A 20250-nucleotide genomic window follows, 5' to 3' on the forward strand; every position below is an offset into this window, starting at 1 on the left:
AACTGCACATCTGGCATAATCGCAGAGAATCATGTCGAGGACAGACGATTCCAGCTACTTTGACCGCGAACGCGACAAATTGGCCAGCGAAATAACCAGCGTCAGCACCTGTCCTCGAATACTCTTTCGTGCTATGACGTTTACTATGTATCTTCCGTGCAGGGATTCGAAGAGCTACTCTCCTCCAGCAACACGCTGAATCGAAAGCTCGACGAAGTGCTTGGAATGACGAAGGAATATGAGACGATCGCCTCTCTATGGAGACGCTTTCACGAGCTCATGCGAGCACAAAAGGGGGACGCCGACATATCAATGGAACAGGCTCCAGGTCTGCCCGGTACAGGAGGTCACGTCCTCTCTTCCAGATAGTTGAGAGCGAGAGTAATTCGTGGTCGGTCGTCATAATCATCATCATCAACATGATACCGTTGGCTACGGATAGGCAAAGGGTACGGTGAAAGAGGCAGAGAAAGAAAGATAAAGACACAGGGGGTTGGCGAATGAGACACCGGAATGTACGTGATAGGTATCCAAATACAGGCAATCTGCAGTCACAACAAAGATTCATCGACGCTTCCAAACGTATACGTACAGCAACAAGCGGCAGAAGTTAGTTCACCACACCACGAACGCGTCCGATGCAACAGAAACCACGACAAGCACCCAACTTCTTATACAGTATCTGCCCAAGATGCAACCCACGAGAATCCGTTGAACTCCGCTTGGTCGCGCGAAGTCAGTTGCGCGTGGACTGGCGTCAGTGTCGGCTGCTCTTTCGTGAACTCTTCGTCGAAATTGCTCGTATCCGCGCTGCCGCTCTGGGTGTGCGAAGGCGATAAATGAGTATTAACAGGCAACAGAATATGTTCAACATAGACTCACGATCGCTGGGAAGTAGGTGGGAGGGATACGTTTATTGAAGACATCGTCGAAGTTGACATCTTTGAAGAATGGGTGACTCTTGATTTCTTGAGCGTCGCTCTTCCCAGAGCCGAGACGTCTTGTAGGATCACGTGTGAGAAGCTAGGAAAGTGTCAGCGAAATTCGCATTTTCAACGAATCCCAAGAAAGCATACCTTCTGCAGAATCGACACAGCATCGCGAGGCATCGTGATAGGATAAAGGGGCTCGTCCTCAAGAATGGCGTCGAAGATTTCGTCCTCGTCGTCACCACGGAAAGGAGACTGTCCGAGTAACATCTCGTAGGTCAACACTCCAAACGCCCACCAATCAACAGCGCGGCCGTAGCGTTGTTCCAAGAGAATCTGCATGGCAAATCAGCGAGTGCTCTTCTCTGCTTTGACCGAACATGTGAACAGACCTCTGGCGCCATGAACTCAGGTGTCCCACAGAACGTACTCGTCGTCTGACCGTACCACATTTCCTCCTTGCACAGACCATAATCGGCGACCTTGACGTGTCCATCGAGAGTGAGAAGAATGTTGTCGAGCTTCAAATCACTGTAAATCTTGTTCAGTCGACACGAAGTACACAGGTTGCTCTAAGGACTCACCGATAGATAATTCCGTTCGCATGGAAGTATTCCAAGGCCAAGAGGACCTCGGAAGCGTAGAACTTGGCTTGACGGAGGGAGAATTGCTTGCGCTGGATGTGCAACATGAGATCACCTCCGCTAACATATTCCATCACGAAATACACCCTGGTCTCCGTCTGGAAACATGAATGGAGACCGAGCAAGAACGGGTGTCGCTCTCTCGCAGCCGCCAGGAAGACACGCTTTTCGGATCGTGTACTGGAAAGACGGGATTAGGCGCCGAATGCGGGAACAAGAGCGATGGTGAACATACCTCTCGACCTCGTCGTTGTCGATGATAAACTCTTTCTTCAAAACTTTGATGGCATACAAGCTGTTCGATGTCTTCTCCTCCGCCAACATGACCTTACCGAAGTTACCCTTCCCGAGCACAGCCAAGAAGTTGAAATCGTCCAGCCCGACCTTCCGATTCGGCCGAGCCTGCTGCATTGACTGCCGTTGTGCAATCTGCTGCTGAGCCGGATGCACTGGGGGCGCCGGTAACGAAGTCCGCTGTTGTATGGGCGTTGAGACAGGAGAGCCGCCAGAAGAGTAAGGTTTCGGTGGTACGCCGGGAACCGGCGGTTGAGGACGACCTTGAGCGTACCCGTCCCCTGCCATGGGTTGCTCATAACTAGAGCTCGGACGACCCATTGGTTGTTGGGGGACTTCGTTTGCATAGCCAGGGGGCATAGGTTGGCGAGCACCTGGCGGTGGACCACCTGGGAACGCGCCTGGAAGGGGTTGCTGCTGTCGTCTGTCGTATCCCGGAAGGGGTTGTTGCTGCTGTTGACGATTGTAAGCCGTATCCGCAGGTTGTTGGGTTTGGGTGGCTGTGACTTGAAGACGTTCCATCTCTCCAGAAACCTGGGTCATATTGTCGGGTGAAGTGGGCGGCAATGCGGCCTGTGGCCGAGTCTGAGTGCGCGCGGGCTTCGAAGCGGCTTTGCCTCCGCGCTCGCCGTTGATGTCTCTCCAGGCGCGCAAAAGCTGGTTAGCCGTTTCCATAGACATGCCGCAGAAATCGGGAACCAGGTGGGCACAATTAGCATGGCAGGTAATGTCACACTCCGTGCATCGACGAGCGTTTTTACGGCCCAGAGGGAGCATGGAACCGCAATGACAACACCAGTTCGTCCCGATATTGGTGAGTGGCTCGAAGCGATGAGGGATACGATGGTTGATCTTCTCTTCGTCTCCGTCCTACAACGCCTTCGTGAGCCTGATTAAGAACTTGGAGAGACTGAAAAACATACCCCGGCGGTGGATTTCGAAATACACTTCGTGACGACCTTTTCGTAACACTTCTTGTGACATGTGTAACGGCAATCCTCGCATTGGTATCCAGTAGCGTTGAGAAGGAACTCGTTGCAGAAAGCGCAGAGCATGAGCTGATAGAACTGCTTTTGCACGAACTTGTGGCCGTTCATCTCGTGGACTTCGTCCTTGCGCTTGCGAACCGCGCCTTGACGGCCGAGACCTCCTGGAGCATCCAACGGACGCTTGCGTACGTTCTCCTTCACTGTAGGCCCAGAGTCTAAGCTATGAAAAGGAACAGCTGAGCGAGTGCGAACGTACCGAAATTGACACGGAGAGCAATTGCACCAGCAGGCTCGACGGCAAACCATCCATCAATACCTTCCGACTGAGTGCCATATCCACCAGAACCGTCAGGGCCCTGAGCCATCGTATTGGGGAGTGGAGCGTTGTAGTCGCCAGAGCCACTGCTTTGGTGGCCTTGCGTGCCAGCGTGAGTCATTCCAGGCGCATTCATGGCACCAGCGGTAACCCAGCCGCCTTGGCCATTCTCCATCATCACCTTCTGACGACGAAGGGCTTCAACGAGATCGTTGATACGAATCCAGAGAAGTCCGATGGGTACAGGATGCTGCTCGCTCATGTGCTTGTCATAAACAGCGAGTTCAACTTCGCTTGCCTTGTCGACGGTGATCTCGAAGTCCTCGTTCCAGCGATCAGTACGAGAGGGATGGGTGCGCGCACGCTGGGTCCCTTCCACCTTGAGAGAGACGAAAGTGTCGGTTCCCTGCTTATTTGAGCGGGCGCGGAGCATCGGAGCTGGGGCATGCTCGAGCTCACGGGCTCCCATGACGCTGACTTGAAGCTTGCCCGATAACGGTTTGTTGCGCATCACCTTGGAATCGCCATCATGCCCGTCTGGAAATGATGAATGGGCATCACGAACTGAACGTACTGCACAGACAACTCACCTTCTTCCTCGTCATCGTCGGCGTCGTCAAGGATGTGCAGGTTTTTGTAACGCTTGAGAGCGGTCTGGAGGAGTTGGATTTTCTTCTCGCTCTCTACACGCTTGCCCTCTGCGTCCGCACGCGACTTCTTATCACCATCAGCCTGATAGAGTTTGGCCATCTTGTCGATGCCTTTCTTGTACTGCATCTCGACCTGGAGCTTGAACTCGAGTTGGTGAAGCATACGGGAGATCTTGGCGGTAGAGTGAGGGGTATCTGCCTTGATCAAGTCTAGGTTCGTGTAGTTCTTTCCCTTGGGGGCACCATCATCGGCCAGTTGGGCCGTATTGAACTCGGGCGATTGTTGGGCACGACCGGACGGATCGAGGTCGGAGGGTTGTGAGTATCGATCTCGTCCACCGGGCTGCGTCGGTCTGAGGGTAGGAGAGTTGGAGGGATGAGGGGATCTATTTGGATCGTCGCCGCGCTGGAGTTGAAGCTTGCGGGCCTGGAGTTCGCGGAGGGTATCCTCGAAGTAGGCTAAGGAGCGCTCTGTTTCCTTGATCTTGGCATCGTTCTGACGGAGGACGTTCTGGTTGGTGGTCGCCTGGCGAAGAAGCTGGGAGGCCTCGAGGAACTTGCGCTCTGTCTGGATACGCTTGTAGACATCTTGGATCTTCTGGTCTAGTTCAGCCTGGAGAGGGAAAAGGGCGGTAAGGGGTGGAAAGTGAGTAAGTAGATGAGGAGAGGGGGGTGAGCGATGGCGAAGCGTACGGCCATGGAGAGCGTGCCGCGACCTTGCGTGGGTGCTCAATACGAGGAGAGAAGATGAGCGGACAAGAAAGGGAGATGGACGTCGAGAGCAAGAAGAATTCGATGGGATCCTGCTCGCCAGACGGGAGAGCGAAAGCAGTGAGCACCGGTTCGCCGTCACACCGCCACGCGACTACTTCCCACGCCTCCAATCTGCATCTCGCCACTTCCCCGCCACCGACATTCGTCCTCTGCGCGGCCATGCCCACCATCGCCTCGACGTCCTCGCTCAGAATTCCTGCCGACGATTTCTCCCTCTCTGTCCAGCTCACGCACACTGTCGTCGTCGATGCCCCGTCCGACGTGCTCCATCGCTCCCGACGCCCGCTCCCCGACGCACTCGACATCAGAGCCACATCCGACCTCGTCTTCTCCTTCTCCGCCGCCACCCATCGCCAACCTGTTCCTCCTCACATCTTGTTTTCCTCTGCGCTCACAGCCAGCTTCCGCCGCCATCTGCAGGCAGTACAGCCTTCCTCTCTCCCTTCTCTTCTTGTCCCTCTCATCGACCTATCTTGTCTTCTCCTTCTAGAACGCCGCCGCGCTAGGCCTCGACCAAGTATCCACACTCTACGCAGACGAGCGGACCGGCATTCCAAAACGTCTTTCTTTCTGTGCTCTCTTTGATGCCCTTCCGCTCATTCCCTCCTAATAGTCTCACTTACGCCGTCTTCCCCGCCGGCCTCTGCCCGCAGTCGTCTTCTTTCCATACATTTTGCCTATGTTTGGAAGCCCGAAGTGCACGAACAGCCCTCTTGTGAGCTTTCTTGGCCAAATTCTGCATTCTTCACCGCTGGATTTTACCCCAGATGGCTCGCCGTTCTCGGCACAGCCGTTTTTACCCGTCCAGGGCGCTCTTGACTCTGCGGTGCAAAAGATCATGGCTAACCACCTCGTTCGGTACGGATTCTCAAATTCTCAAGCGCTGTGCTACCCCTGAGTCTCTAGCTTGCACAGCCGTTATCCTCTCATCTTCGGACCATGGCGCAAGGTTCTCTTCCTGCGGTCTATCTCATAGGCACAAAGCTCAAAAATGTGCTCGTACTTAGAAACTCGACTTGGAGACTCAGTTATTCCCTTCGCTCTGTAGCTCGATTCTTAGGCCGGCTTCTCGCTCACCGGACTCGTCATTCCGCAGGAAGTGCACGCACCTGCTAGCGGTTTGTTTACAATACTGTATCAACTATACCATTATCATAAGCGCTCACAAGTCCACAGACCCTCCGACGACAGAACGCCTCCGCCGACGATGCGCGCCAGGGTATTCTGCGTCAATTTCTCTCAACGCTCACACCTGGCGGACTTGATCTTGAGAACGATCCCCTCCCCACTGAGACTGACATCTCTGACGATTCGACTCTCAACAACGCTCTCGAACGCTGCCTCCGAGCAGGCGTCCCCTCCATTCGCTTCAAGGCATGTCCTCTCCTCATTCTTTAGTTCCACAGAAACTGATAATTCTTTTAGGCCAGTTCTTTGATCACTACGGCTGGCCAAGAGCGCGACGATGACGACGACCCGACATTCATGCTGCCTCCTTCTGCCTCACCAGCCGCGTCTGACTGCTCTCACATGGACCTCGATGACTCGGAACCGTGCAAGGCTTCGGACGACCTCACTGCTCTCTATGACACAGACTATAGCTCAGACGACCTGCTTCTAGATTGTGAACCGTCCGCTACAGATAAGGACCTCTGCTTCGACGACCAAGTTGACCATCCGTGCACTATAGAGGACGACGCGTATATGCACTCACCCGCACATACATCCTACTCCCTCGACGAGGATACAATCGACGCTCAAGCAGCAGGTGAAGGCTCGAGTGCCGACCCTGACAATTTCGATCTTTCCGTGCGTTCCATCGGTCGTGTGCGCATATATCGCTGGCTAAATGGAATTTTCCTGGTGAATTCCACAGTTCGACGACTGTGGAGCTTGGTCTCCTGAACATCAACTCGGTTCTTCCGTGCGTTCCATCGGTCGCGTGCGCATATATCGATGGCTAAATGGTTTTTTTTTTTGTGAATTCTATAGCCCGACGACTGTGGAGTTTGGCCTCCTGAACATCAACTACATTCAGACGGCATCAAGGAACATGTGGTCCCAGACCTCCACAATACTGCGCCAAACACACCGCCTGTAATCGAATCGTTCCAATCCTATTCGTCCGCCACCTTTCCCGCAGTGTTCCAAGTGCGTCACGCTTTACATCCCCTATAAGTATCTCTTCCATGTATCGCCGGGCTTACATTACTTTTCACCTAGGTGGAAGAGGAACCAGACGACTACATGGATCATGATGAGCCAGAAGCCGACGATGACGAAGCCATTTCACAATCCATTGTACCCTGTTCAGTCAGTCGAGTGCGTAAAGATCTACACTTCCATGTGGAGGACACTTCGGACGAAGATGCCTGGCCAGATGAGGGGTTGAATGAGCTGTGGTGATACGTTACATTTCATTAATTTGTGCTATACGATACTCGAAGCATAGACTGTTCGAATGAACGTGGGAGCTCATCGACATCGCATGAACTAAGAAAGTACGGAGGCCATGTAATGGGGCCCTTACCGGCAAGTCCCGGAGGCTCCGCTTGAATATTGGTGCGGTCCCGCCACTGGCCGCGCGCGCTGGGTGAGGCGTTGTGGAGAAGCCAGCGAGATAACTTCGACAACCATCAGCCATCGACGACTATCGACCATCGCCTGCGTTTCCACTCATAACTCGACCGGTGCTCCTCTTCCCCAACGCTCTTCGAGCTCCTCCTCTCTCCGCTTTTTGTCCAAGAAGAAAGCAGCTGCACCCTACTTCACTGCCGTCACTATGCTCCCGGCAAAGCTCAAGAAGATCGATATCAGCGTAAGTACAACAACACAGCAATACACTTTTCCCAGATCAATACACGCCCAACCCGATGACTTTGATCTATTTCGACTCTCCTCATCTCAACGGCAATAAGCATCTGGCCGCACAGAAGAACTAATCAACGTCTTATTTCATTTGACAGTCATTGACTGAGGAGGAGCAGAAGCTCTTCCGTCTTTATGGCAAGCTGCCCACGCACAAGAACGTTCTCACCAAGATGCAGAAGGTGAGCAGAGCTCTCCCTCCGGCCCTCCTTACTCCCCGGATCATGCCCTGCGCCCAAGGTCATGCCCTCAGCCCATCCAATTCTGATCTCGGACACTCGCTTTGCACCCACCCACAGGATCGCAAATACTTCGACTCTGGTGACTATGCGCTCTCCAAGGCTGGCGTGGCGCCCCAGAATGCCGTCGGCACTGCCATTCCCAACCCCGAGAAGTGCGTTTTCAATCTCACATATCTGCCTTTGTCGTGTGTCACCGGCTGACTGCATCACCTCTATGTGTCTATGCGACGAATAGCATTCCCCACGCATCAACCCCGTCTACCAACAATCACAATGGTGGCCTCTCCGTTTCGCCCAACAATAGTGCCACCAGCCCCGTCAGGGAAAGCAACTTGTCGCAAGCCCCTGAGGACGAAACCGAGCCCGAGAAGTCCACGGCAGAAGCCGTTGAAGAAGCTTGAACGATTATTCATCACACTCTCCAACGCCAGCCTGAGCAAAGTCGACCCGACATCAATCATAGGACCACCCCCATGCTCCTCGTCGCCAGCCCGCATCGCTTCTGTCCTTCCCTACGTCCTCTCCCTCGCTTATCACTGTAATGCATATTCATGATCACCCTCTCATCCCCACTCCCTTCAGCGATCGAGGATCTTGATTGTCGTCCAGTACTTGTACACAGATCCCAAGCCCACTGTCTCACCTGCCTGCCCCTCACCATATCCATACGATAAACTGCACTCGTCGGTCGGTAGGTATGTATGTATTTGTTGTACATCAAAGAATGCATCCGCTTCATTCTTCGGGTTTCACCTGTAGGGTGTTTGCATCGTTTCTTGCTCGCTCTGCATAATTATGCAATTTACGCATCTGAGTTTCATGGGCCGTCAATTTGTCCGTCGTCCATATGATTCTTGAAGTCCAGCTTGCATCGGTGGCATCGACAGCTTTTTGTCTACTTCGAGTATCTGTGTTCGCATCACTGCTTTTGGATGTAGGTCAACTGACCATCGTTCCCTCGCATGGGTCGCATCATCGCATACGAAATGTACGTCTCTTGGTGGAGAACCCAATTGTACAAATACTTAGCATTTTGAATCCTTTTACCGACCCAGATTTCATCTCGTCGCGGTCCTCACGCATCAACCTTGAGTCCCTCATCAAAATTGTCTATTGACCCTTGACGTCTCGGGGAAATTCGAAGGCATTTTCGTAGACCCTCCTGTGGCCCACAAGCAGAGTGGCGTCGTAGACAGCGTGGAAAGAGAGCCAATTTGTCTGAGAGCTGCTTCGACGTCTTTGTTCAACCTGTCACTATTACGGCTCATAGCACTCTCGGCTTCCATTGAATCAGATACTCTACATTGAGCTCCCTTCCTGACCATCCAAACAGACTGTATTTTCAGCTTGGCCGGCCCCACGTAGGCCGAGCACGCGCGAGGCACCATACCTCTGTTCTAAACCCCATCTATCGCAGCTTCTACCTCCACTCTTGAGTTTCCGGATCCGCGTCTGTTCTTGGCGGGAACATTCCTCGGAGTCGCGCCTGCTACGCCAATGACCTACAGCAAGACCTTCACGGACCGTGTTCTCTATCAAGTCCGTTCATACCGAGTCTACATCGGTATGTGATCGCTCTCTCTGCTCGCAGCTCGTAAAGCATCAGCGCCCATCCTAGATGTGCCCAGTTATGCCTTTGGGGATTGGCTATGGTGCAAACGGCTTAGCATAGATTTACTATAATTTACGATGATTCAGTCTGTCCCAAGAGGAAGTAAACTATCCTCGTTCATGGAATCCATTCTACACCATACGAACGGTGACCGCACTCGACATGAACATCCCGAGGGTTGGCCCTGACAGCGCTTGGAACATGGAACCGTACGTTTCACCGAGATGCTGTGGCCAATGCCCCATCTATCTCCTCTGACGGACTTCTTCCCCCGCACACCCTCCAGCACCATCCCCGCTGATGCGGCTGCTCACTATAAAAGTGTTACAGCTTTGATCGAAAGGATGATCTGAAGCTCATTCTCTCCATCCCCTTCGTGCCTTCACACCTCGCTTCAAGGAACAACTTTCAACTCCAATGCACTCGCAAACACTCGTCCGTATTCTGGCCGCGATGCTCCCATTCATCTCCGTCGCGTCAAGCTCTGCCCTTTCGACAGACGTCACCTGCCCTTCGAATGCTACCAACCACCTTTGCTGTCGGACGCTTGCTCCGTTCTCCGACAACGCGTATGTCTGGGAGAACGTGTGTGGTATCACAAATGTACCCTCGACCACACCAACAGCGTCGTTTTGTAGTGAATTGGAGACCTGGTATGTCCATATTCAGGGTTGACAATTGCGGAAGCATCACTCACTTGCCTCGATGTCCTGTTGTCATTCAGTCCCACTGGCCTCTTACCCGTCTGCTGTGAAACGTTGGCTAGTACGCACGGATTCTAATAACTCGCGTCTCTACTTCTTCCTTCAGTGGCTAATCGACTCGTGGACCAGGTTGTCAATCGGGCGTTGATGGTCCCATCGGTCTCAATTGCACCCAGGTGGAGAATTAGAGTGTATCTTCGTATCCGATTCTATTCCCCGATTAGCGACGGATACAAGAATAGTGTGTATGTACCCGTCATGATACATGCATAATGTCTATGCTCCAAACTTCTTGACATCGGCCTGTACTCTTGACCAAGCCGGACCTTGTCCCCCGCGTCCGACGTTGAGAGTCGCCGAAGTACCTTTAGACACGAACCCTGGGTTGATGACGACGGTGTGGTCGACCACCTATAAAATCATAATACGAAGTCAATCACATGGAACGCCTTCGTCAAAAGCAACGCCTACTTTTGAGAAGTACTTCAGTTTGCTTGAAGTGACAATAACGTCGGGTGCCACGCCTGGTGTATTGTCCGCACAGATGTCGAGACCATCGGAATGAGAGACATCGAGGTTCACTTCGGATGAGAGCTCGAATGGCACGGGGAACACCGGGTAGAAGCTGTTGAGCGGTGTGTGAGAAAATGTCCACAAAATAGATCGAGGCGGGCCTGAGACCAACCTTCTTTGTTGAAGCAGATGTCGACAAGTCGCCGACATCGCATCCGTACTCGACTCCCCTATACTCGTCGCGACAGAGTCGACTTCCTCCCCCCGCTTTATAATCTCTTGATTTCTAAGGTGGAATAGGACATCTACACTGCTGACGCCAAATGACAACCCGTTGAGCGAAAAAAGACAAGGGTTTGGAAGCAGTTTGATACGCTGTGGAAATGAAGGCTGAAGGTCAGATCCACTACCGAACATACAGTCAAAGATCTCACAGAGTCCCCAGCAAATTCTGCACCGAGTTCAAGCTGTGGGAAGGCAGCATGTGAACTGATCATATCCCGGACACTAGGTACGAGGAGGACGATGCTGTCGGGTGAACCGTCCAAAAATTCCCGCAGGTTGTCGGTGAAATGACGGTAGAACATCTCAACGGGAGTTTCGTCGATGTCACCTATCTTGATCTTGGGATGTTGTGCGTCTATGAAAGGGCCAACCTGTGGATCACGGATCAGTCTGACAGAGCATGCAACCATTATGAAATCTTACCAGGAGCACTACGTCCGGTTTCTCGCTTTGGAGTTTTTGAAGTAAAGATGACCAGGGTTGGTAGGCAAGATTGGCATCAGGGGTGAACGGCCCGCATGCGATTGACATAGAGAACGGGGCAGCTCCTGCATCGGACTTGACTCCACCTTCCGCGCCATGACTCGAAGGTTTCAATGGTGGAAGCTAACACAACAAGCTGTAAGCATCTGGCCGGTACAAATACGAAGTTGTGGTCATACCGTCAAGATTTCGCTCACGGTGAAGCGTCCGCCTCCACCGTTCTTCCCCTTCAGCGCAACTATCGCTCCGGGGAATAAACCAACGGCTCCCACATCCTTTGGACCCCCACGAACTTTGACGTTTGAATCAAATTTGAGAGGTACCCTTCCGCCAGAGCCCATCGATCGCGATGACTCCAGGCAAAGACTTGCCTCGTTCAATTTCGCCGAGTCGGATGTGGCCGATTCTGAGTCTAAAGTGATCCGCCCGACCACAACGCAGTCCTCCTAAAAGATGGATTTTGAATTTTGAATTTGACATCAAGCCCTCAGCAATAGAGTTTCACTTACTTCTGTCGAGGATGTAGGGTCCCCCAACCCAACGAGATTGTAATGATCTCTCACCATCTCGGCGAAATCATCTATACGGTCATCAAGAACTTACAGCATGTGGGTGAGTACATGACTTATGCACAACTGAGATGTTTGGCTCACCTTCACTACGTTCCATGATCTTTTCGTACATGTAGCGATCTGTATAAGAGTTGTGTCGGTTCAGCGCGTAATCACATAACGGCGGCATACTCACATGCACGCTTAGTCCTCGACTCATCATCGTCGCTGGTAGAGAAAGAGACCTTGCTGGGTCCAGCTCTTGCGATAGGAGTAGAAGAAGACGAAGAGGAAGCGAATGTACTGGTAGCGGCAGGTCTAACGAGACCCATACCGGAAGTCCTGGAGTTGACTCGCGACTCTAATCCGAGCATACCAATGGGAAGCTTTCCCCTCATCATCTTTCCGGAGAATTCAGGCTTAACTCTGCTTTGGGTGACAGCCTTCGTCTTGTTCAAGTCCGCCTGTAAGAGGCCCCTCAAAGCCTGAACGGTGTCCTCATTGATGATTCTCGTGCCGATAAAACTTGATGACATGACAAGGGACTCCCATTTGTAGTAGAGATCTGTTGGAGCAATATTGAATGTTTGACAAAGCCCGCTGCCTATAAAGAAAATCTGTGAGTTGGGCTCGATTCACGGATTGGGAAATCGTACACTGCTCGACGAAAGCATCGTCGGATCCTGGCGTCGCGCTGAACGCGTCTGCTAGCTCGCTTCTAATGTCACCAGTGCTACCGGAGGACATTTCGAGTGGCACAAAGAGCGTATGGTATCTGGACGGTGAGGTTGTTGATGGAGAGGAGATACAACGACGCGACGGAGGACAGCAAACGCGTCGACGCGTCAGCACGTGCAGGCGTGTTCCGATCGCGACTTACCCACGAAAGCTCACCGCGCGACATGGAAAGGCCGCGTCGCTCCTCAGATGTTGCCAAAGAACCCTCATTGTCGTGCATGGTACTCGAAGAATGCCGCGTAAACAAGGTGGATATTTTACCTCTGAGGAACTCAACATTTACTGATTTAGCCCTTGACTCCAATCTAGAGGTCTTTCAGGCATCCGACACAGAGGCTGAGAAATTCGAAGGTGATGCTGGCCAAGACTGGCCTCTTGAGGGTGTTGTAGGCGAAGATGTCGACATCTTTGGCACTTCCAGGTAAGCCTCAAAATTACACATTTCCATCATGTCGGTGCTCACATCTGCCCAGATACGAAGTCTGTCTTGCCTTGCTTGTTGTATAGATTGCTCAGCTCAATTTAACCCAGGCTGATTAGATTCGGTGGAATAAGTGGCGGAGAAAAGATGGTAGCTCCACTACATGGGAGAAAGACCTTGAAGGCAACCATGGGCTTATCGAGGTTTGCTCTGATTACTGATAGACTCTGGATACTGAATTAACACTCACTAGGACTGGATGGAGGCTCTAACCGAGCAACGTGTGCAACAGGCACACAACTCAGCCTCTGTCAGGCTGCCTCCTCTCTCTCTTGCCACGATTAACGAGCGACACACAGCGGAGCTGAGTGAAGCTCGTGTTGAGAAGCGTAGAAAACGAGATTCACAGAAGTCTCAGCGTGGATATGACGACCCGTACACCAAATGGGATGAGGTCATGCGCTTGGATGCAGTTTCTAATGAGCCACGACAAACGAAAACTGCTCATCAGGATGTCATTGACCGCCATGACCAAGGTCAGGTTTTGCAGCCCACAAGACGGTCACCAAGAGAGATTTTACAAGCCCAGTGGGATGAGGCCACGAAACATGCGAAAGCAGCACCTGTTATTATTGTGTCTGAGGATGGAGATGTGGACGAAATACCAGCATTGCCGCAGGGATTTGAGTATGTGGAGTTTGGATATGCAAAGTGGGTTATCAATCATGTCTTAGTATCATGTTCTGATCTTCTGGCCCTAGCATGAATGAGCTCACACATACAAACTGGCAAAATGCATTGCTTGGCTGTGACTGCAACGGGAAATGCACCTCTGCTGAGCAATGCAATTGTCAAGTAATTACGGATGATCTTGAGCAAGAGAGATTGTTTGCTTACACCTCACAGGTAAGAGACTGTAAAACCCTCCGATTGTTGAAATTCCTGCTCACACCTGTGCCCTTCAAAGGGCACAGTTAGAGATGATTTTGGTCGTGGACCCAACCGAGGGCACCTGGCTGTCGAGTGTAATCCCGTGCGTTATCCCTTGTTCGGAGCATGACTTTTGGATGCACTAAATATCAGGTCAACAGAACTGCAAGTGCTCAGACGATTGTCCAAACCGTGTGGCCCAGAAGGCGAGGCAAGTGCCTCTAGAAGTCTTTGAGACTCAACTTCGAGGTTGGGGAGTTCGTGCCACCTCCGACTTGAAGCCCGGAACTGTAATAGGATGTTTTACAGGGTAAAACCGTTCTCCAAAGCGCTCCCTTGCTTCTTTCTGTTGACTGACTAAGTATACCACACATGTTTCAGGAGTTTGATGTGCGTTGTGACTCTTGCGAATGATTTCTGCATCTGACAGCACTTTGTAAACAGCACTAGTGACATGGCAGACGAAGAGGCAAGAGCCGGTAGAGACCAGTACATGTTCAGTCTTGATGCCTTGGTCGGAGAAGGAGGGACACCGAAATTCTGTGTTAATGCCTTTCACCACGGTATGCCATTGTTTATCATAGCAGACAACCCGAGTGCTGATCACAACCGTGAGCAGGTAATTGGACGAGGTTCATAAAGTAAGTGCACAGCGACATACTTACGTCTCCTCCCGTCCTTCAGCTCAGCCAAATCCAGTCATTCGTGCGTCCCCAACCTACGAGTTCTGCCAGTGATCTACGGCGAGTTGATTCCGACGGTCCGTCTCCTCTTTCCTCACAATGTTATCGCCTGTGCATTTGGATTGAATTTCATCATTCTTCCAGCGGGACTTGGAGATCTACTATTTGACCTTTGTTACCACCTGTCGAATTCCGAAAGGGACGGAGCTAACCATAGATTATGATCCTCTGGCCGCAGAAAAGATGCGAACGAGCAAGGGCAAGGGTAAAGCAGGGCCTGCACCGACTATTGACGACCCAAACATCATGGACTGCAAGTGCGGTGAACAGGAATGCCGAGGCAAAGTCAGAGCAGTGTTCTGAAAGGCTCGCCTTATTACGAAGTGACCGTGTTCTTGACATATCGAGCAGAAATAGTAGTAGCACAATGCATATGCGAGCATTGAACCATGATTGCGGACAGCTCAGCCAGAGAGTAGCGTAAAATTTCGAGCGGTAACGGCTGCTTAATCAAAATATCACATATTATAGGTAGGCTAACGCCCGGTGAGATGTGGTTCGAGTCGAGAAAGAAAAGCGAATAAAGAGATCCAGTATGTAGGGCCACAATAATATACACAGCAAAGTCAGACAGAAAGCAACCGACAATAATACAACCCAGGAAGCAAATAACGGATATATCACTCGAATAAACGCAGATTGTCCTCAACGTATCATAGGAAACCCGTTTCCTGCAGGAGCCTGGCCATCTTCTCATCTTCCCTTTCTCGAGGTTCTCGTTCCAGACTTAAATTCCAGAATAGGTCGCTGACATCCGGGATGGCATTGAACTTGTTCAGGCACTCCTGGATGTACTCGTGAATGACTTCGACCTTGGCAAAGTTGAAGGGTTTCGACTGCCACTTCTTGATCTCGTCGATAGTCTCCGCCGACTTCTGCCGTTTGCGGAAGTTAACGAGATTGCCGACATTGTTGGGAGCGCCATCTTGGATGAAGGTGAGAGTGGTGAGATATGTTCCTATATACATAGCCGATGTCACTTTCGTTGAATAGAATACAGCAAGACGAGCAGTACGAACCGATGAATGGTACACAAGGTGGCGTGATCCTGGCCAACAGCTGGCGATAATTGCTGAAGTTTTTGTTCGAGTCGATGGTCATCTCGCAAGCGCCCAACAGAGTCATAGACCTCTGATTGATCTGCTCCCAAGTCCGCTTTAGACGTCGGATTGGAGGCGAATTCAAGCCAGACACAATGGCTATCATGCTTGAAAAGTTGTGCAGATTTCGACACCGCTAGAGGACAGTTGAATCAGCGTCGTTGCAGGTTAGACCTATTGATAGCACATACATCAGCGACGTTGATGAAGTGCTTGACCATCACAGCTCGTTTGCGAGAATCCTGCTTGCTCAAGACTGTATCTGCCACCCAATGTGCGATCTGTAGCGACATCAGCATCACATGGGAGGTATCACCATGCGAAGTAACTGACCTTATTGGTAGTCTCAATGATAGCAGCAATGTTGTCGTTGCTGTCACCCTTGGCTTCCCGGGACCGCAAAAGACACTCCGACGGCTTGATCTTCTGGTACAGATGACACTCGATCATCGTCAACTGTCGGGCGATCTCCAGAGGATCGAAGTCTGTGAGCTTCGTCTTCTTCGACAGCTTAGGAATGATAGGAGGAGGCTGAGGATCCAGCGAGATAGTTGTTTTGGGTCTGGAATTATCGCCTTTTTGCTGTTGAAATCGATGAGCTTTATACGCAAGTGCATATTAGGGGCGACGTACCGCACGCTCGATCAGAACCACTAGCTGCTTGGCTGCCGTTGAGCGCATGACCTCCTCGTTCTGAAGCATCTCCTTCATACGATCGAGGATATGCATGTCGTCCTTCTCGAGGATATCATCGTCTGTGACTATGGTCTTCAGAGTGTTGAGCACTCTGGTGGAGGGCAGTGAGTAAGAAGCATCGCTTGTACACGCCGTTGACATGCAAACCGACCTTGTCCGAATGACATGCTGCTTCAACTTCGTCCAATCCTCCAGTTCTGTCGGTGTGAGGTTATCAGGTGGTTTGATCCAAAAGCGTTGCTGTAGAAGGTCGAAGAGGGTGTCGATATCGGTGAAGGACTTGTACGTGAGTAGGAATGTCTTGCTGAACGTTGTATCTGTTCTGAAAGTCAGAAAGAGCTCAGCTAACGAGAAGATAGAAGGGCGCACCTGAGTTCTCATGTGCAGTCAATCGCTCAACGAGTGCTTGTACGGTACCCGCACGTACTTTCCCATCCGGGTCGATTTGGATGTCATTACCATAGTTAGGTCGCAAATACCATGGTTGACGTTCAGCAACAATCGTATTCACGAGATGGGTAGGTTCCTCTCCTAGAAGCTTGAAAACCTTGGAGGAAGGGATCTTACTCGGCCCCGACGTGGGTCCTAGATCTAGATAGAGGTAACGATCAGCCATATGGCGCGAACTGTGCGATAACTGCTCAACAAACCATCGTCGTCGTCGAGGAAGTCATCGCCACCCATTTCGGTCGACGCCGCCAGCGAGTCGATACTGTCTGAAGGTTTGTGACCAGGGCGACGCCAGGTCGATTGAGTCGCCGCGCTGTCCCCCCGACGATGAGACCCTTCGGTCGATGACTCTGGAACTGACGACCCATCGGTGGCGTATAACGTGGATGAATCCTGTGAGCTCGCCGGTTTCATCGCAGCAGGTTTACTCAGGGCGTGTGCCATATCAACGACGTCTTCCGATTCCTCCAAGTAAGTATTCTCCTCAAAGCCCGATATTTCGCGAAGCGTGCGTCCGAGATTGCTGTCAATCATGCTGATGCGTGACATGCGCCACTCGATGGATCCCCTGTAATCGTTCTGTGCCATGTCCGACTGGTCCTGCCCGATGTGAAGTAGAGCCTCCATAGTATGCTGCACAAGGCCGAGGTTGGCTTGTATTGGATGGATGAGGCATTCAAGAGCATCTGCCGTCTTATGCCATGACCCGGTACTGGTTTGAATACTCAGAAAGAGTGTGGCACCGTCATCGTAAAGTGCTTGCGCCGCTGCCTCCAGAGTGCGGACGAGAACACGGGCTTTCTGGACGCTCTGAAGATATATATCTTCGTGCGAAGCCGCGCCTTCCCGGTTGATACCATCTATGTCGACGGCACGAGCGACGTGCACGCTGGCTACAAAAGTGAGGGCAGAATGGAGGAGTGTTATTGTGGCCCGCCCATTCGCATATATTTGATCGACTGTGATCGTAATGTCGGCAAGTTGAGGTAGATGAGACTTCTGTTGGGATAAGATAAGGCGGAGGGAGAACGCACCTGGGACGGTACCAGCCAACGACTGCGCAAATGCCCTAAGCTTCTCATTAACCCTATCCACAATAGACTTGAGTTCGGTGATCGCGTCGGGAGCCAGCACTCGTGGTGGTACTTCTTTCGCATTCTCTAGAGCAACCCACCCGAAGCCCTTCCAACTTCCTGCAGCTCCTGCGCCAATCAACCCCAGCCCAATATTGCTTGGTGACAACGCCGCTCGCAGTCGCTTCGCCGTCGGCCTTGTACGAGCGGGTTGAACCGCCGTCTGACTATTACTGCGTTGTACTTCCGAAACGAAAGTAGAGATTGCTCGGTCCAGATCCATTGCATCAGCGACCATGCGTGACGGAGCGTCGGAGGTGAATCCACTGGCATCGTAGTTGGCAGCGAGTTCGGCGAGCACGAGTTTCGACAAGGTGGCAGTCACTTTTCGTTGAGCGGGTTTGAGTTGTGCCTGGATGGCCTGGGCAAACGCATTCGCTCTGGGATCGATTCCATCCTTGGGATAGAGGCTACTCGAGATGTGACCATACGCAGGCGAGGAAATACAGAGAAGATTTCGGATGCTAGCGACCGCGTCAAGGATACGACTGGAGAGCTCCCGCTGTTGCAAAGGCTGATTGGACACACCGTGAGCTTGGATGTAATTGATGACCGCCGACACAGATTGACGCGCGATGTCAGAGATGTCCGTTACAGATTCGGGAGGTGCGGGTGCGAGGTTTTGCTGCAGCGCCTGTGCGAGACGTTCCGCGGACGTCAGCTCAGCAACAGCCTCCAAAGGTGCTCGTGACAGTTGCGTCACGGGTGCCTGACGGTTTCCGTTTAATGAATGGACGTTGTTGGAGACGAATGCGGAAGGCTGTCGGTCAAGGGGATCGACATCCGAGTCATCGGAATAGGCACTGGTATAGCCTGCAGTACTATCGCTACGACCCCGTAGAGCGTTTGAAGCAGACGAACCTGCGCGAAGGCGAGAGTCTGTGCGCTGAGCGTCTGTTTGGCGGGCGGGACTAGAGGGATGACCAGCACCGTGCTGGAGGCCATTGACGCGTGAGGCAGGCGGAAGGGTGGCCTGTGACGGAGCGGGTTCTGGCATCGTCCATTGCATAGAACCGTCGAGCTTGTTCAAATAATAATACGATAAACCATCATCCGCGAGCCGGCGTACCCAAGGCTCAGGGGTACCTGAACGCTTTGGTATACCAAAACCAGCCGGCATGGTGTTGCCTGAGCCATTTGAACGACTGTTGGCTCCGTTTGCGCGACCGAATACTGTTGTAGAGCCCGAGCGTCCACGTTGTTGAGCAGAAAGACCGCTGTAATCGCCCTCAGAAAGCTCGTCCTCGGTCTCCATTGGTAGATCCCGCGAGTGTTGTCCCGTCTGAGTGTTCACGTAGAATATCTACGGCGGCCATCGTGAGACAAGAAGTTGATAAGGCAGAGCGATGGGGCACACATCCTGCCAGGTATAGCAAAGTGACTGGACTCCGGACTCACCTGGCCATCGGGAGACATCGTCGGAACCCAAAAGTCACTCGGCTGAGAAGGCGTACTCGCCGGGGCCCTCCCTGGAAGCTCTGCACGCCGTCGAGGGGGCTCAAATTCTACCTCTCCGTCCGCCCAATCGTCACTCTGAAGAGAGCGCGGCATGCTGCTCGAACTGGAGGTGAGGCTGCTCATGCTGGGCAGTGAGGACATGGTCTCTGAATTGTTATCAAGAGTCGAAGCGTCTGCGTAAGCTGCATGCGGTTGTCTTCCGTCTTGAGTAACCGGGCCTCCGTCTTCTGCAGCTGAGAGAACAGCGTCTGCCTCTTCATCAGAGATGACGGCAACGTAGTTTGAAGGGAACCAGCCGCGCTCGTCGCCCAGAAGGCCGTCCCACCAGCCAGTCTCTAGTTTGGTGAGGACTTCGATCACGTCGCCCTTACGGAAGGATAGAGAGGAGTCGTCCTGGGACTGGTAGTCGTAGAGGGCCTTGCAGAAGAAGGTGGAGATGTACTGCTGGTCGTCGGTAGAGAGGCTGTCGCTGTCCGCGGTTGGGGTCGCCATCGCCGGGACGGCAGCTGCGGCGCGCGACGACGCGTAGGGCAGGGAGCGAATGCAGAGACAGGGAGGACGACGGAGGGGACGACGAAAGGGATGTCTGTGCGAGACGTTAGCTGACGCTGGACGCCGCGAAATCCAAGCGTGCCAATCCGTCGCTGACATAAGCACCCCTCACAACGATCCGCACAGAATTTCGGTCACGAAATATAGTTCAATTTGCTGCTCTACACACACGCCC

The 20250-nt window shown here is 52.4% G+C and overlaps 6 protein-coding genes across 6 annotated transcripts; 3 read left to right on the forward strand and 3 right to left on the reverse strand.

The window, feature by feature from the left end:
- Positions 1-20: 20 nt before the first annotated feature.
- Positions 21-4949, reverse strand: STEHIDRAFT_98078 (uncharacterized protein). The gene is made up of 11 exons (XM_007304733.1): positions 4516-4949; positions 3763-4435; positions 3113-3709; positions 2791-3056; positions 1809-2737; positions 1514-1753; positions 1322-1460; positions 1077-1265; positions 883-1023; positions 163-818; positions 21-100 (listed from the first exon to the last, which is right to left on the reverse strand). The coding sequence occupies exons 1-10, from the start codon at positions 4519-4521 to the stop codon at positions 672-674; spliced, it is 3327 nt and encodes a 1108-aa protein (XP_007304795.1). The 5' UTR covers positions 4522-4949; the 3' UTR covers positions 21-100; positions 163-671.
- A 2429-nt stretch (positions 4950-7378) lies between these two features.
- STEHIDRAFT_58246 (Endosulfine-domain-containing protein) lies at positions 7379-8107 on the forward strand (the record flags this gene model as incomplete). The annotated part of the gene is made up of 4 exons (XM_007304538.1): positions 7379-7414; positions 7563-7646; positions 7764-7858; positions 7942-8107. The coding sequence occupies 4 exons, from the start codon at positions 7379-7381 to the stop codon at positions 8105-8107; spliced, it is 381 nt and encodes a 126-aa protein (XP_007304600.1).
- Positions 8108-9735: 1628 nt separating this feature from the next.
- On the forward strand, positions 9736-10210 carry STEHIDRAFT_157401 (uncharacterized protein; the record flags this gene model as incomplete). The annotated part of the gene is made up of 3 exons (XM_007304734.1): positions 9736-9971; positions 10043-10083; positions 10152-10210. The coding sequence occupies 3 exons, from the start codon at positions 9736-9738 to the stop codon at positions 10208-10210; spliced, it is 336 nt and encodes a 111-aa protein (XP_007304796.1).
- Positions 10211-10298: 88 nt separating this feature from the next.
- STEHIDRAFT_157402 (DNA polymerase alpha subunit B) lies at positions 10299-12601 on the reverse strand (the record flags this gene model as incomplete). Its single annotated transcript, XM_007304735.1, has 10 exons — positions 10299-10433; positions 10494-10647; positions 10708-10910; positions 10970-11191; positions 11244-11426; positions 11483-11749; positions 11813-11901; positions 11957-11995; positions 12051-12458; positions 12511-12601. 10 exons carry the CDS (start codon positions 12599-12601, stop codon positions 10299-10301), a joined length of 1791 nt encoding a protein of 596 aa, XP_007304797.1.
- A 223-nt stretch (positions 12602-12824) lies between these two features.
- STEHIDRAFT_168918 (SET domain-containing protein) lies at positions 12825-15044 on the forward strand (the record flags this gene model as incomplete). The annotated part of the gene is made up of 13 exons (XM_007304736.1): positions 12825-12831; positions 12902-13013; positions 13066-13072; positions 13133-13216; positions 13267-13724; positions 13775-13919; positions 13981-14046; positions 14105-14253; positions 14325-14333; positions 14388-14506; positions 14563-14584; positions 14643-14703; positions 14771-15044. The coding sequence occupies 13 exons, from the start codon at positions 12825-12827 to the stop codon at positions 14987-14989; spliced, it is 1458 nt and encodes a 485-aa protein (XP_007304798.1). The 3' UTR covers positions 14990-15044.
- Positions 15045-15109: 65 nt separating this feature from the next.
- On the reverse strand, positions 15110-20112 carry STEHIDRAFT_98087 (ras GEF). Its single transcript, XM_007304737.1, has 10 exons — positions 19464-20112; positions 17967-19368; positions 17133-17891; positions 16852-17073; positions 16634-16799; positions 16420-16573; positions 16120-16368; positions 15978-16067; positions 15706-15922; positions 15110-15644 (listed from the first exon to the last, which is right to left on the reverse strand). The coding sequence occupies exons 1-10, from the start codon at positions 20013-20015 to the stop codon at positions 15340-15342; spliced, it is 4116 nt and encodes a 1371-aa protein (XP_007304799.1). The 5' UTR covers positions 20016-20112; the 3' UTR covers positions 15110-15339.
- Between the last annotated feature and the right edge of the window lie 138 nt (positions 20113-20250).

This window comes from Stereum hirsutum (genome assembly GCF_000264905.1).
Source record: "Stereum hirsutum FP-91666 SS1 unplaced genomic scaffold STEHIscaffold_8, whole genome shotgun sequence".
NCBI classification, from domain to species: domain Eukaryota; kingdom Fungi; phylum Basidiomycota; class Agaricomycetes; order Russulales; family Stereaceae; genus Stereum; species Stereum hirsutum.